A 16,448-nucleotide genomic window follows, 5' to 3' on the forward strand; every position below is an offset into this window, starting at 1 on the left:
CATCTTTGAGCTAAAACGTTTGTTTTCACATGCTAGATTTGTGATTTACGACTATTATGTGAAGCTTTTCTTTTCGTATCAACAAAAAGGATACCAACGTCATTGATGCAAAGATTTGGAATGAGAGTGAGATGCAAAGTGCAGAAAAGAAAATTTGAATTCATGATGATATTGCGTAATTTAATGATTAGTACATGTGGAAGCTATAAAGGTCGTATATACCTTCAACATACAGCTATGTCTTCACATGAAGCAATAGCACGAATGTTACTTTTATTATTCTTTTCATATTTATTATGACTTATTTTTTTTTTACTGCTTCCCTTTTTTTTTTTTGCTCGAGGAGCATGCTTACTACTTGAGCAACCCCTCTAAGAGTGATCTCTTGTTTATGACTTGTGATAGGAAAGTGTTCTTTCTGGAATTGTAGTAGTGTCTGTGGTGTAGCTTCTATTAATTTTTCTGGTCGTTGTGCTTGTATGAGGTGGGCCAAAAAAATTATGATTTGCATGTGAAATAGAACAAACGAAAAAAGCACCTTTTTGCTAGTTTCACATGCAATGGTAGCTTCAGGATTCTTCCTTTCTTGTTTACAATCAAATTGAACCAAAAAGAAAATGACACATAATAACTGCAGCAGTTGGTAAAAGTATATATATATAATAAGAGTCACCAGCTTTTTTTTATTCCTGGGTACGTCCAGTCACACTTGATAGTTAATTTGTTCATATATATTCGTCACCCTTAATAGCAACAATTTTAATAGTCTCGGAGTTTTAATTTTTTTGATATTTTATAGTAATAATATTCGTCTCCTTTTTGTCAAGTAGCGAAGAAGATATACACGTACTCTCACAAGTTTGAATTTTAGTAACATCGTGTCAATATTAATGACATTTTTAGTCTATGATCAAGAAGATAGTGATTCAAGTAGCTAGTGTCATGATTTTAAATTCTCTCTTAATTATACATGGGGTAGCGGGTAGGGAAAAGGAGAAATAAGGAGAGAATTATAAGATGGAAAATCGATCCTCATCGGTCAACAATAAAAGTGCAGATATACAATTAACTAAACTATTAGGATCTATCTCATAATTTTAGTTACCTTAACAAATAACGACCATACTTGGATTTCCTGGTCCACTTTTGGTTATGTAAAAATGAAAGGAAAATAAAAAAAAGAAGGGAATCGTCATCTTTTCCTTGTAAACTTGTTGAACGAATCGTTAGATTCTAATTTCTAAGTCAATTTGGGTCGAAGATCAAATCTCACAAATTTCACATATCAGACAAATATATTAAAATGAGATAGTGCAATATTTTCAAACTTTCCTGCTCCATTCAAAGTTTCATATCCACTAATTTCCCAAATTTAAGGACTAAGATTACTTGGAGTTTTTTCTTCTTTCTGAACACAAGAACAACTTAAATTATAGCATGGAAAAATTAATTTACTGTCCTCTACGCTCCCCAGTAACATTCACACTATCAACTTACTTGTTTACATTAAATTACATGAATTTAATTATAAATTATATCAAATATGAACATCTATTTTTAATATAGTAAACAAGTAAAAATGAATAGAGAAAAGCGTGAGTAATATTCATAAACATTATCTTCAATTTTTATTTGAAGTTTCTAATGCGACAGTTAAAAGTACAGAACAACTCAAACAATAGTATGTTTGAACTTTAATGATCTCTATATTACTGCTTTCCAGTTGTCGTCAATAGTACCATTCACTCATTAAATATGAGATTTTCATTAACAAAAAAGGACGAATATGAATGTGACAGGATGTAAGAGTTTTCACTTTTTTGGATTCAAGTTTAGGTAAAATCTTAATTCATATTCATACCAAAATCATATTTAATAAAATAAATATATATATATCAATTACCTTAGTTTAAAACTTTAAATAAAAAAAAAGTATATGTTCAAATACGTATAATCAAACTATTGATATAATATAAATAACTTTTTGACAGATAAGGGAAAGAGAGGGGGAAAAAAAACGGAAAATGTAAATGTACCTTTATTGACTAGGAATATTCTAATTTGTGTTAAAAAAGAATGGATTTATATTTTTCTTTTTGTAGTAAAGGCTTTACTCTAATTCACTGACGGCAGAAATTGAGGAAGTGGATTCCATTACTTTAATGTTTTTAAAAGATTAGCTGGCGCTCTTTTCTTCAAATCCTAAACCAATTAACATTTGAGAATTTAAAAGGATTTTTGCGAATCAATTCTCAAGAGTTAATTTGATTAATTTTTAAAATTGAATTGGTTTACACTAATACGATATTTTAAATTTATATATTTTTTAAAAATATTTAAATTAAATTATTTCTAATTGTAATAAGATAATATATTTTTTATACGAAATGCTAACATGATGAGACGGAGGAAGTAACAAAATATTTTTGATTTTATTTGGTGGAATATAGACTAGATTCAAAGACTAGTTGTAAGATGTTTAGGTGGAGCCTTGTGTTTACGTGGGGCAACGCACGCCCATTTCCCATCAACTGTCCATATCTTTTTGTCTCCTAATTTCTGTTTTTCAATTTTAAATTTCGTACGTCAAAATCTTAGATATCGTTTGAATTTGGTTTACCTTTAATATTTCAAAATTAGTCTTCAAAAACACTTAAAACAATAATTTGAGAAAATTACAGCTTTACAATCAAGAAAACATTTATACTTATTTTTGAAAAACATTTACCTTCCTCAGCGATTATGATTTAGAAAATATTGACAATCCTTTAAAGGGACTAGTATATATTAATCAAATATTTGAATTATAATTCGATTTATGTTAATATTAATAAAGAATTTTTATTGTATTTGTAGCTCAATTTTACTAAAAAAAAGTATGCGTATATTTTCAAAGATTCATTATATAAATAAGTTAATTCACTAAAATATGTCACATTATCTTCAACAAGCTATAAAATCACATACATGTTCTATTGAAGTTAATGTATATAATTGAATAAGGTGATTTTTTTTAAAAAAATTGATGATTTTTTCTTTTTTGGTTTTGTACAAAAATTAGTTTATATTTTGTAACCAAATCTCATTAGAGAAAGGTTCTTTAATTTTTCCAAAGTCCGGAAAAAGAATTTAGGCGAACGAAACATTTGCAAGAATTTCCAAAAGAAAAATCTTTAAAAGATTTCGAAAATAAATGTCATCTAAAATATATCCCATTTGATACCATAAACGACAAAACTTCATGTCCAATTGTCAATTGGTGATATAATAATAGAGTACATGAAGAAAATAATTATATTAGTGCATAAACCTTAAATTTTGAATTTGAAGATTGCAAAAAGAATAGTCCTCGTCACTCTTTATTACTACTATTTTACTTTTGAATGAATATCAATCAAAGGAACTGTCCACATCATTCTAATGGAAAATAAATACTCTTCTATCTATCAATACTTGTCCACTATTAATTTTACACAAAGAAACTATAAATAAAATAATGATTTTACTATATCACCCTTTAAATATAGTAAATTAATATTTTGGAAAATGTAATAAAGAAATAATTATAATTAATAATAAGGATAAATTATAAATTAAATGTAAAATTATCTATTAATTTAGTGGACAAGTATTGTTAGACATCCCAAAATAGTAAAGTATACAACTATTGTTGAACGGATGAAGTAGTATAAATAGTCCATCCGTTCACTTTGACTTATCACTTTATTCTAAAATAGATTTTCATTTTTACTTATCACTTTTAATATATTAAGAAAATACAATTATATTTTCTATGTTTTACCCTCAGTATTAAATACATTTTTTCCAAATTATTTTTCAATGATAAAATATATATTTCAATAATTATTTTCTTAATAAATATGCCAAGCTAAATAGTGATAAGTAAAAATAAACAAATGAAATATTCCTCTAAATTAAATTCTTAATTCCGATACCATTCTCGGAACAAAAACTCCCCTTATATTTCTCAAATTTGCTAGAGTGGGCCATCACTCCGTGGGCCCATGACGCGCAAATCAGTTTCCGTGTGGACCCTCTTAGTAATCCTTTAAAGATCAAACTCTCTAATTCTAAAAGCCCCAACTACTACTATCACTCTACGTGTATCGCCGCACAGGCACTACACTCATAATAGTCTCTCTCATCTAAACATAAAAAAATTAAAAAGAAAATCCCCAAAATACCAAACCCTCTCTCTTCTCGCTTGAATTTTGGCGGCGGCGGCGGCAGCAATGGAGAATCAAAAGGTTAAGCTAATGTGTAGCTATGGTGGAAAAATCCAGCTTCGTCCTCACGATCATCAACTCTCCTATGTTGGCGGCGATACCAAAATCCTCACTGTTGATCGGAACGTCAAGTTTTCCGATGTAGCTGCAAAGGTGAATTGTCTTTGTAATTGCAACGCGGAGGTTTTTATAAAGTACCAGTTGCCTGGCGAAGATCTCGATGCACTTGTTTCTCTTATCGATGATGACGATGTTGAGCAAATGATGGTTGAATATGATCGCATGCAAAAAGTTTCCACAAAACCCGCTAGGTTAAGGCTTTTCCTCTTTTACCCGATTCGTTTACCAGAATCGCCGTTGAATCCGGATTTTTTATTCGGATTCGATAAGGATTACAACCCGAACCCGAGTTCAACGGCAACAGAGGATCTTCTGCAATTGCAATTCCCCGAAAATTCAGGATTGGATATGTCAAAAAATGAGGGAAGCGGAGTGATTGCAGTTCCGAAAATAGTTTGTGGTGACAACAGCAGCAGCAGCTTGTTGGTGAAGAATCATTACACACAAGGGTTACGTGAAAGGCATGTGAATGGTGGGGCCTATGGTAATGCGGTGCAGATGGTTTACGGGGTACCACTGATGACTGGTGGGTATCACACTGGGTTTGGGCAGTTGGGAGTAGTGGCTGCAGGTGGTGGCCAATACATGGACCAGCCTGTCTACAATTTTGTGCCTGCAGTGACTTCGGTGATGGTCCCAGATCAGCACAAGATGATTGTGTCTACAACTGATACTCTCAGCCGTGAAATCAAAGGTTGATCAGAACGTATCGTAACAGAGGTCATCATATCACCTTCATCCTTTTTTTTTTTCTTCTTTCCTTTTTTGGGTCAACATTGGTGAATTCTAAAATGGTACATAGAGTAAATAGCGACTGCGCTTTCTTTTTCCATTGTCATTTACTAAGGTGTTTGTTTACTCTTTCATATGTGTAATGAATTTTTACCCCTTTTATGGAGTATATGTTTCCCATTATGTACATTATTATCATCATCATCATTCGTTGGAGATCATTAGGAGTACAATTTTTCCCCTTAAAAAAAAAGATTGAGGTTGTTTTCTTCTTTCCTTTTTTGATACTTTATGGTGGTCCTATCTATGGCGACAGCTACGATCTCTTACATATCATTAATGGAGCCACTGCAACTTTTTCTTGTTCCTGCTTTTCCCTTTAATTAGTAAAGTTTGTTTATTCGTGAGCTACAAGCTGGATTATTTTTCTGCTACATAATTAACTGAGTTTTACAGGTCACTAGAAATGGCTGAATATGACGATTCAAATTATTGTAGATGATAGTGTAGAAATTGTACGCAAAGCTTGTTAACCTAAGTAAAGAAAAAATTGAAGTTATAATTTGGTAAGTATGAATAATGCAATCATCAGGCCCTAGCTACTTGTAGGTAGGAACCAGGAATGAAACGCAAGCCACCTACTTGCTATCGTATGGTACAAGTAAATTCTATAGCTTTATCTGTTTTAATATTCAGATCAAGTTTTCCGGATTAGGTAACTATTCTGCTGTCATTAGTCTAACTAATAAATGATCAGTGTACAATTTCAATATTATTTCCTGCATTAGATGGATTCTCTTGATAGGTGACGGGCCCAACTCTGCCTAGGAGTTGGCCTTGTGCATATTTAGGATCAACCCATTAAAATACTGTCCTGAGTACTTCAACTATTTGATGTTGGCCCAGAAAATCTTTTTTTAAACTAGATGCCTATCCGTGAAAAACCATGTCAATTGTGTCATCAAATGCGAATATAGGCCTGATTAGGCTAATAATTTAAAACAAAGTTGAAAACTAAGTTTAGATATTGAGTTCATTGTTTAAATAGTTATTGAAAAATTGGTGAACTAAGTGATTTGTTATACTAAAATTACTAATTAATCTTCTGTTATTTCAGTTGAAGGTCTCACTCAAATAAAAAAAAGTAATATCGTATATATTCAATTATTCTTTGATGATGTGGCCTTGATTTTTTAAACCAAAAAAGGAAGAAAAAAAAACAAAACCATTTTAATATGAGATAAACATTAGGGTGAGTCATTTAGCAAAGTTGCACTCTATCATTTTGATTTGGGAAATCGATAAGAGGTCTATCTCCCCCTTATTTTGTGGCTTCATTGATAAATGCTGGCCTAAGAGTTCTTCTTTTTCTCTTCTCTTTAGCTGTCCTTTATGCTTTTATGTCTACAAAAATTATCTCTTTAGTTTTACCGTCATTTATTTAGGCTACGGTTGTAAAAAAATAAATAAAATAAAAAAAGGAGAGGAAAGAAAGAGAAGGATATTGGATAACAGGGTGTGTAACTAGACCCTTGCAATTTTTATTTATGCTTTGTCACAAACAAAATATTCCTTGTGTAATTCACAAGCTGGTTAGTCCATAGAGGTAGAATAATGTTTCCAAAATAATGATTTAGTAGTTGCAACTTCATCTAAATGAAACAATACAATTTAGATGATTATGCATGATCATGTATAACTTGCAGACATGGTTAAGTAATGAAATAAATTTTATTTGAAAGACGCATGTCATTGGTCATTGTATATTGCACTAGGCCTGGGCAAATAATTTAACTTCCAAAAGAATTTTGAGTATTGAGTTGTGCAATTTTATAAAAATCTTTCATCCAGAGAACCAACATTGCTTACTCATTTGCCTTCATGCTTCTTAATAGCTCTCAGAATTCTGTATTTACGCCTAATATATTAGGCTACCACCATGCTCAAACAGAAATGGATAAATTGGCAATTAGGTAACTGATTTGCTGTTCATTTAACTACCATTATATTTGCTCTCACTCTTTCAAGTCAATCATGTTTGAACTTCTATTACCAAATTGACTGGGCCTCCTCAAAAGACTTCATCATTTTGGACCTACTAAAGAGAATTAGAAGAGTTAACCTAAGCAACAGCCTACCCCAATCACATAAAACTAAAATATAGCCACCAAACGTATGATATATATAAGTGTATAATCTTTGTATATCAACTTGAAAAAGTAAACACCAAAACCAAACTCTTTGGGTAAAGATCCAGAAGATAATGGACTCCCTTATCTCACACGCTCAACTTATGTTATGGCCCAATACAAGTGGATTCTCCTTACTCATTCACATTTTTGCCGCTCATAACAAATAAGGCATAAATTTATATTTTCATACCATAATAGGCCATAAGTAATGCCCGCACATTACTTACGGAATGTTGCTTAGACTATTGAATGAGCAATCAATAAGATACCATTCTCTAAGGCTGTACACTTTTGAAAAATAAAGAAACAAAGTCTCTTAAGGTTGTACACTTCTGAAAAAAGCTGCTTAGCCTATTTGCACGTCCTTTTTTATTGGAGTAATAGAAGCAAGTTTGATTATTTTTGCTGCTTCCAATTGTCTTTCACAACACTTTCTGGTGATAAAGTCAATGCTACCTACCCCATGAAGATTTGGTAGGACCAACCTTTCTAATTAAAGCACATTTGGTCACAAACTCCCAATTAGTTGCTATACTTTTCTTGCATAAACTCCTTTTCATTCTATAAATGAAGAAAACCATGTGTAAGGTTAATTAGATATGCCTCTTTGTTTGTTTTGTTTATTGTTTCTTCTTTTGCTTTCCTGATTTATTTTCAATCTTTCCTTCAACAAAGAAAGTGACGTTATATGATGATAGTAACAATTGATCGAGTGACCATATGAGAAATCAATTCTTTGATTTACTTTTCCCAAACTCAAAAAATCGAAAAAGTTCAAAATTTGAAAAAGGAAATGCAATAATATTGAGTTGATGATTTATAAATTTTAATGACATTAAAAAAGCAAAAACTAAAATAAAAAAGCATCGCTAAGGGATACCTCCACGATGTTGAAGTCGCCGGACTGAGCCTATGAGATTAAAGTTCTAGTATGATTACAATTTAACTATACATTCACATTGCCTGGCTGTAGTTTATCTCATTATATAAGGAGTCTCTTGGTTAACATATTAGATATATTCAAATTAAAGGAGAATAATGCAAGAGAGGTGAAATAAAAAATAGTTAATGAAATGAATTATGTGCTAGGTTTAATACAAGAAAATTAAGCAAGGATTATCTACCTTAACAACATTTAAGTTATTCGACAATTATTTTACAATATTCCATATTAACTGGGCAATGCACATATATTAAAAAATAAAAATAATCAAAGACATAATTTTTAATATGTGTGCATTTCCTCAAAGATTCAGTTAATATGGAATAGCAGAAGCATATGATTTCACACATTCATCTAGAAGGAAAAAAAACACAAAAGGAAATGTATGAAAATAATGGGATGCACATGTGGGTTAAATTTTTAGCACCAATAACGGTGCTGACCTGGCAATACAATTAATCAAAAAGAAAGAAAAGATAATCCCGGATTTTAGGCGGGTAGAAAATTCCGCTAAATTTTATAAAGCGCGATAAAAAAAAAGAAAGAAGATATTTTCGACGGTCCAATGGACCCCACTTAATAATACGTCATCAACTCGCCACCTCACCTCAGAGTTGTAAGGCTCAATTTTTTTGTAATCTCCGAAAACTTGAAACCAAAATTTACTTTTCCCACCAAAAGGCACAAACAGTTGCCTTAATCTATCCCCACGTGTACGTAACGTAAATCTAGGCCGTCCATGACAGGTGGGCAAGGTCAGTATAGTGGGCAGCTAAAGGATAAATCTCAACCCTATGATTTTCAATCGAGGGCTCATAAACTGCCCGAAACAGAAACGGGGCAGATCTTATTGCCTTTAAGAGGAGATCGTGGCCTTCAAGAATCTCATCTCTCAGGTTAAAGAGGGTCATCGAAACCCTTACCTTCCCCTTTGCTTCTTCTCCATTTCTCATTTGGTGAAGAAATAATTTCTTGTATTTTCTCCTGGCGGCAATTCAATTTCCCGGCAATACAGTTATGGGCTCCCGCCATTTTCTCGCCGGAGATTAATTGGCGGAGTTTTCAAGCTCTTTTTAAAACCCCTAACCTTCTATGGCATCAGCTGTTTTAACCGGCAGAAATGAACCGCACTGGGATAAACGGAATGCCTATAAAAGGAAATATACAACTAATCCCACTGCTCATTCTCAGCTCCACAGTCGATTCAACCCTAACCCTAACCCCAATTATAACCTTCAAAAATTTTCAACCATGTCCCATCTTCAGCAAGTCAATGATCCACTCCCAAGGGCTGCTCCGTCTCCGGCAATAATGGCTAGCAATAATGTGCCGTTCAATTGGAAACCAAATGCTGTTGATGATGGAACCGACTCATTTCACAGAGTGTATGTGACTTTCAATTTGGCTTCTTATTCGAGAAGCGAGTTGAAGGACCTTAAGAAGAGGCTAAGCTCTGATCTAGATCGGGTCCAAGGACTTCTAGACAGGATCGAAACTCAAGATTTCGTATCCAGGACATCTTTTCATGCCAGAGAAGTCATACAGCCACCGATGGCACCACCGCCTCAATCGGCATTGCTCCCCAATGTCAGTAGGCAGCATCGCCAACCTGATTTAGTTGGTAAAAAGAGCAAGAAGCACGCTGGAAAAAAGAGACCAAGAACATTAGACTTGGGGAAAGATCCTGAACGGCCAGTAGTGGTGGAAGGCGATAAGTTCTTTGTAAATATGATGAAGACGTGCCGGCAGATATTGGTGAAAATAATGAAGAAAAAATACGGGCGTGTGTTTAATGCACCAGTGGATGTTAAGGGTTTGAATCTTTATGACTATCATGATTTCATCAAGCATCCCATGGATCTCGGAACTGTGAAATCAAGACTGGACAGAAATGAGTACAGAACGCCACAAGATTTTGCAGCTGATGTGAGACTTACATTCACCAATGCCATGACTTATAACCCAAAAGGCCAGTATGTGCATATTGCGGCTGAGGAGTATCTTGGTATCTTTGAAGAGATGTTCAAACCAGCGTATGAGAAGTATGAAGCTGAGCACCATAAAGTTGCCACTATTATGCAGGTGAATCACCAGAAGAATCTGTCTCAGCCTGCACCAAATGCTAAGCGTCCACCGTTGCCAGTTGTAAAGAAATCAGGATCTGTGCGGTCACATTCCACTTTGTTGAATCAACACCAATCTCATATCCACTCTTTCAGTGCACCCGTTGCACCTTTTTTTGCAACCCCTGCTTCAAAATCTCCTCTACAGCCTGTTGTTGAGATGCCTAGGTCAGCTAAGATGCCCAAGCTGAAGGCTACGGATCCGAACAAAAGGCTTATGACCGAAGGTGAAAGGGACAAGTTAGGGAATGAGTTGCAGAATCTTCCCCCAGAGAATATGGGACATGTCGTGCAAATTGTGAAGAGGAAATTCCCTAATCTTACAGAGGATGGGAATGAGGTTGAGCTCGACCTTGAGATCATGGACAATGAAACACTGTGGGAACTGGATACATATGTTATTTCCCATAAGGAGGCTATGAGCAAGATTGAGAGACCAGGAGTCACAGAAAATGCCGCGGCCGTACTGCTCAACAAGGTAAAGAAATCATATGGTTTTTTCCCCCCATACATTTGTTTAGTAACTCTATATTGTGCCATGTGTGCTGATCACCATGTTGCTTTTTGTAAATAAGTCGCCTGAGAAGGCACCAACACCAGAACATGCAATGCCTGAAATCAAGAAAGTGGACGTTGTGGAGGAGGATGTTGATATTGGTGAGGAAATACCAGGTGAAAACTTTCCTCCTGTGCAGATCGACAAGGATCCAAGCAGCTCTAGCGGCTCAAGTTCTGGCAGTGGTTCTTCTTCCGGTGGTATAACTCTTTCTTTCTTTAGTTCATTCTGGTTAACAAGTGTGATGGTATATTTACTTTTGCCATGGTTAATATTTACAGATTCAGGAAGTTCTTCTGGGAGTGATTCTGATGAGGATAGTGTACAGTCACCTTATGTTGAAGCAGCACAAGAAGCTCCTACAACCTAAGCCATTAATGGGTTTGAATAGTGCTATGGTGCTTCTGTTAGTATTTTCTCTGGCTGCTTTTTGTGCATCTGTTTTAGCAGCACAGAAGATATCACAGTTTGGCTGGGTTTTAGCTTTTAAGAAGTATGACTAGTTCAAGATTAGGAAATTGAGAGGTTTTAGCTAACTACAGAGTAGTGGTAGGTAGGATGTTACAAATGGGGGACTGACAACAAACATTTTGGGTTTATTTTTTGCTTGTATACAGAACACCTGCTGATTCAGTGTTTAGTAAGGATAGAAGAAGTAAATTGTACAGTGCAGACTGATGACTGAGTTTGTAGAACAAAGCTGTAGTCTCTATGAACCCCAAGAAGTAATCTCATATGGATCTTCTGTTTCAACTTCTTATTTCTTTACTGCTTTTACTTTGACATTGTTCTCTAGCTCTGATGAAGTGAACACCACTTCTATATGAAAAGACAATCAGCACAAATTTGAAACAGCCAAACTAACATAATACTGATGTAATGTATCAAGAATCCTTGGAACTCAAGCAAATTCAAATTTACTGAATCACCTGCTTTGGGAAAATAAAACAAAGATTTTGTGTTTTGCTGTTCAATATAAGAAAAAAGTAATTTTGAGCAACAATTAGTGTTCTGGCTACATTTTTAAAAAGCATCTCTAAGTGCATTTTTCACAACAACAAAAAAATACTTTTAAAGCAAAAATTGTTTTTGTTCTAGCTTCTGAAAACAATTTTTACTACTCTCGAAGTACTTGACCAAATATCTCATTTGCAAATGCCTTTTCACTTCATGAAAACCAACTGGCAATATTAGATGTGTGTGGAGAAAGCTCCAACGGATTTGGTTCAATGGTCCATAGCCTCAAAAATCATTAAGCCACACTAGTAAAACATCAGCAAAGAAGATTCAATAAGTGTCTTTGCAAGGGAAAAAGATGACATATACCTGAACCTTGGTGGAACCTCCTACCACATGGAAAAGAGAAACTAGCTCTTCTAACTCAAGAGGCTGCTACAAGACTTCTTGTCTCAGAAATTTGCTCTTTTTGATGCCAAATGCCCGGTGACAGTACTTGCTCCATATTCCATAATTCACTTTACCTGGAGTTGTTTCACTTGTGAGGATAAGAGAAGTGCTAATGGGATATGTTAGTTTTAAAGACTCATTTCAAAGGCTAGAAACCTGGACCAAAGTTTTGTTTGGGTCACTGTTGCTGTTCAACATGCACCCTTCTGTTGAGCACTCCATTGAGCATATGCCTTTACTTATCCTGTCCTTATGAATGCTATTCATACTGTTGACTTAACCTGTCAACTCTTATTTTTTCACACGAAGAATCTATACCTTTCATTTTTGATAGAATTCAGTTGGATAACCTCCTAGTTGGATCCAACTTGTCATGGTAACAACGGGACTTCAGTTTCCAGGCTTCTGAACTAGTCTGAGATAGCACCACCAAGGAGGAGTTAACATAAGTGATTTAACAGAAACACGTTGGATGACAGGCAACGACATAGCTTCAAAAGTTCTAAATTAAGACCTTGAGAAAATAATACAAGTAATAGATGGAACCTTTAGTTGACACACTAAATGAGTTCTCTAATAGTGCCCCAAAAGGGAGGTGGAGAATGGTATACCGTAAATCTGCTCAGTCTTTCAGTCCTAAATACAAATGTTATTCTGTTATTGAAGAATTAGGAGCCAGTTCAGTGCCTGCCCATCCCAACAAAAGATGACTATGCATAAGGACAAAATGGATAACATTATTCACAACCAATAGAGTTCTGAATATCGGATATCCTGGATCATCACGATATTTACTAGCAAAGCCCTGCAGATAAAAAACCAGAAAAGCATTTCCACTAATCAATGCAGTCAACACACATCTTTAAACTCCATGAACTGCTCCCGCTCCCAAATCCTAAAGACTATAGGCACTGTGATTACAAATTCATTTCATATTGGTCTCACAAATCACATCAAGCAAGATGTTCATCCACTGAAAAGCCCAAAATTACATAGTTTTCTTGCTTGTTTGAGTAATAGGAAGAAGATTTTTCAATCCTGCTAAAAATATGTAGGATTTTCAGGAAAACAAAATGACATTCCTTTGATCAGAAATAAAGAGACATATCAAAATCTTGATGGTTGAAGCCGAGATAGACAGGAGAGGAAGTTGCCAACTATCAAACACATCCCCTACCAAAAGTTTAGGAGTTATAATACTTATATACAAGAAAGTTATGAAAGGGCATGGATACTTCTGGCGACTGGAATGTTGAAAACATAGTAAATATGGTCAGCTAACCAATATTTGCAATACCCAGGTCCAAATTTTCATGGGCATTGTGGGAAAACCCTGTATGTGCTTACTGTTTGATGCAAATAAGGTTGCCGCACTATTGCAGTTAATATTAAGGGGAGATTTCCAAATCGAAACCAGAAATTTCTTCTGAAATATGTATTTGTTAATAACTGGCAACTTAATTTAGTTGACATACAACGTGACTTATGAGCGTTCTTGTCTGATTATGCCTTTTTGTTATATACTGTATATACCAGGCAATACTTTACAGTGAACAGTTTTTTCACAAAGCTGTTTAAACTTTGCGCAACACATTCAAATACACTTCTACACAGGGGCGGAGGCAGCATATACCTAGGGGGTTCATCCGAACACCCTTGGCGAAAAATATTACTATTTATACATGGTTAAAATTATTTTTTAGGTATGTATAATAGATGTCGAACCCCCTTCCACTAGTTCGTGTGTTTACTTCTCAGATTTTGAACCCCCTTATTAAAAATTCTGGCCCCGCCACTGCTTCTACATGAAAGTAAATGATGCTAATGGGAAAAATAATCACTACACAGATCGACTGCAGTTGTTAGTATGCTGAGTCAATACATATACTGTTGATGAAGAGAACCATGTAAACATGACAAGAAGTTAGACCTGCTCAAAGGTAGGAAATGGTAAAAGGATTTGTTCAAGATGTCTAGAGATAGAATAGATCCCCAACCTATCTTGTGATAAGTATCTAACGTCAGCAAAGGTCATAGTTGAATTTGTCAATCATAATGGTTTCTCTTAGGAACAGAAGCAGAAAATAGCTAAATGAAATTTTATGAGTCCATAGCTTCTAAGCTGAAGAATGAAAACATCAGGAAGGGAGTTTTCTTCTATAAGAATAAAACAAATACTAGGCAGATTAGGCTTAAAAACTTGTTAAAAAGACTTCCATTCATATTTCCATTTCTCAACCTTCTACTCCAACATCTGGGACAAAGAGACCATGATGACCCACATAATAACATAAGTAACTGGACTAACAAGGAACGAACCAACCTGAACAAACTTCAATTTCTCAGAACACTGGAATGACAGGGCCTTTGAAGTCTATGATACTGATAAACTAATCCTATTCTAAGAGAATTTGTTGATTGGTATCAAGCATGTTATTGAGCCACTTTGACATTTTTCACTTTACCCTTTAGTTCTTTCCTGTGTTGCAACAAAACTCAAATAAGACTCATAAATTTTACTCATACACGCTTCATCTAAATTAAGAACCTGTTCCCTCTTAGCTTTCAGAATGACACTGCCAAAAATATATTGTTCACGAAAATCCCACATGTAGTCTTCCTCATTTAGTGCTGGCAAGAAACAAAAAATTATGGAATCATTCAATCCCAGGAAAGCACAGGTTTATGGAACTAACTAGGAAAAGATAGATTCCGGATTAGAAGTGAGAAGTGTTTGCTATTCCCTCAAGTAAAACATAGCATTCAGATTTATTTGAATGAGGTGAGACAAATCAAGGAAATTTATGATGTCAAAAACATCATGTAAATGGTCGACATGACCAAACTACAGAATCGTAGTTACACTTGTTGGATGGTAACAAGATGCTTCAGCAGCATCATAAGTACCTCTTTTGTCAACCATGTACTTTGAAGGGAGTAAGATCCTTCTCAATCCATTAGATCTTCCACTTATTTTCACGAACACTGAACATAAACAACCTAAGAACTAGTCTCAAACCCGTGTTCCGAAATCCCGAATGGGTTGATGATTTCTGAACACGTTTAGTTACTATCTACTGTCATTGATAAAATCAGATGGAAACACTGTGGGGGTTGAATCAACCAGTTCTTTTTTCCCCCTCAATTTCAACAACAATTTAACTATAAAAGTTGTAACTCATACTACATTTATTTAAATTCTAATTACGCCATAATTCACCGCAGTTAACCTTCTCTGAATAAAACACCTCCATCTGTTTAGGAAGGAGAGATTGTTATGTAAGATAATAGAAGCTAATTAATGTAAAATTAGCACGAGTCATGGGAAACTCGTCCTGGGTGGATCACAGATCATTGATGAACACCATATCACATTAGATCCGTGACAGAAGAACCCTAAAGCTTACAAAAAGGACTAAATACTTTAACACCAATAGAGAAATTAGCAGATCGCATGGTAAAATCCTCAAAAAGGAGTAGATGCAGGAAAACATACCTTAAATTTGACGCTGCAAGGAAAATTCCACATGAATCTCCAAATCAACCTTCAAAAAACTATCTACTCTACATATCTAAAATCAAATGACCTATCTACTCTACATATCTAAAATCAAATGACCAAATAGAACTCTACAAATAGATGCTTCATAAAAGCTATACCCAGCTCACGCACAACATAAGGTGGAAAATTTAATCTAGTAGTCATTTATTTATTTTAACCAATTAAGTAGGAATTTTCATTTTCGTAAACTGAAAACAAAACAAATTACGCATAATCGAAACCTGATTTTCCTCATCACTGATATTAGGCAAGGACCATTTTTAAGATAAAAATTTCTTGTGTGTGGTGGAATTAAACTGACTGAATTTTATTTTATTTTATTTTATTTTCTCTTGCCTCTTGTTCTTCTGCTGACGGCAGAAATAAGGAGGAGCCTATGTGGATTTATAAATTGTGATATGATAAGTAAGAAATGTCATAGAAGGGATGCTTTGTAAATTGGAAAATTATTACCTTAATACTCTCATGTGAATCATTTATCTTGCGTTAATACCATAGTATCGTACATATTTTTTTTAATTATATTATAACCATGTATATATATAAATAAAAAATAAATTAGAGTT

General features: G+C 34.4%; 2 protein-coding genes and 1 long non-coding RNA gene across 6 annotated transcripts; 2 read left to right on the top strand and 1 right to left on the bottom strand.

Annotated features, from left to right (window-relative positions):
• Window positions 1-4,253: 4,253 nt before the first annotated feature.
• LOC107062686 (uncharacterized) lies at window positions 4,254-5,066 on the top strand. Its single transcript, XM_015313585.1, has one exon. The coding sequence runs from the start codon at window positions 4,254-4,256 to the stop codon at window positions 5,064-5,066; it is 813 nt and encodes a 270-aa protein (XP_015169071.1).
• A 3,446-nt stretch (window positions 5,067-8,512) lies between these two features.
• Window positions 8,513-11,669, top strand: LOC102589259 (transcription factor GTE7-like). Of its 2 annotated transcripts, XM_006357697.2 has the most exons (3): window positions 8,515-10,835; window positions 10,933-11,113; window positions 11,195-11,669. In XM_006357697.2, exons 1-3 carry the CDS (start codon window positions 9,327-9,329, stop codon window positions 11,281-11,283), a joined length of 1,779 nt encoding a protein of 592 aa, XP_006357759.1. In that variant the 5' UTR covers window positions 8,515-9,326; the 3' UTR covers window positions 11,284-11,669. The 2 variants fall into 2 exon arrangements, with proteins under 2 accessions (XP_006357758.1, XP_006357759.1); XM_006357696.2 differs by having other exon boundaries at window positions 8,513-10,835; window positions 10,933-11,669.
• A 124-nt stretch (window positions 11,670-11,793) lies between these two features.
• Window positions 11,794-16,291, bottom strand: LOC107062692 (uncharacterized). Of its 3 annotated transcripts, none has more exons than XR_001474780.1 (4): window positions 15,940-16,291; window positions 15,817-15,907; window positions 12,477-13,125; window positions 11,794-12,394 (listed from the first exon to the last, which is right to left on the bottom strand). It is a non-coding gene; the product is annotated as an uncharacterized lncRNA (long non-coding RNA). The 3 variants fall into 3 exon arrangements; XR_001474781.1 differs by having other exon boundaries at window positions 12,477-12,735; window positions 15,940-16,284; XR_001474782.1 differs by having other exon boundaries at window positions 12,477-12,735; window positions 15,817-15,875; window positions 15,908-16,283.
• Window positions 16,292-16,448: the final 157 nt, after the last annotated feature.

This window comes from Solanum tuberosum, unplaced genomic scaffold (assembly GCF_000226075.1).
Source record: "Solanum tuberosum cultivar DM 1-3 516 R44 unplaced genomic scaffold, SolTub_3.0 scf00244, whole genome shotgun sequence".
Taxonomy (NCBI): domain Eukaryota; kingdom Viridiplantae; phylum Streptophyta; class Magnoliopsida; order Solanales; family Solanaceae; genus Solanum; species Solanum tuberosum.

Bases quoted from the DNA above. Each gene is read 5' to 3' on its own strand.
- LOC102589259 (XM_006357696.2), top strand. From the start codon at position 9,327: ATGGCATCAGCTGTTTTAACCGGCAGAAATGAACCGCACTGGGATAAA. The intron at 10,836-10,932 runs GTAAAGAAATCA...TTTGTAAATAAG, and splicing joins CGGCCGTACTGCTCAACAAG to TCGCCTGAGAAGGCACCAAC.
- LOC107062686 (XM_015313585.1), top strand. From the start codon at position 4,254: ATGGAGAATCAAAAGGTTAAGCTAATGTGTAGCTATGGTGGAAAAATC.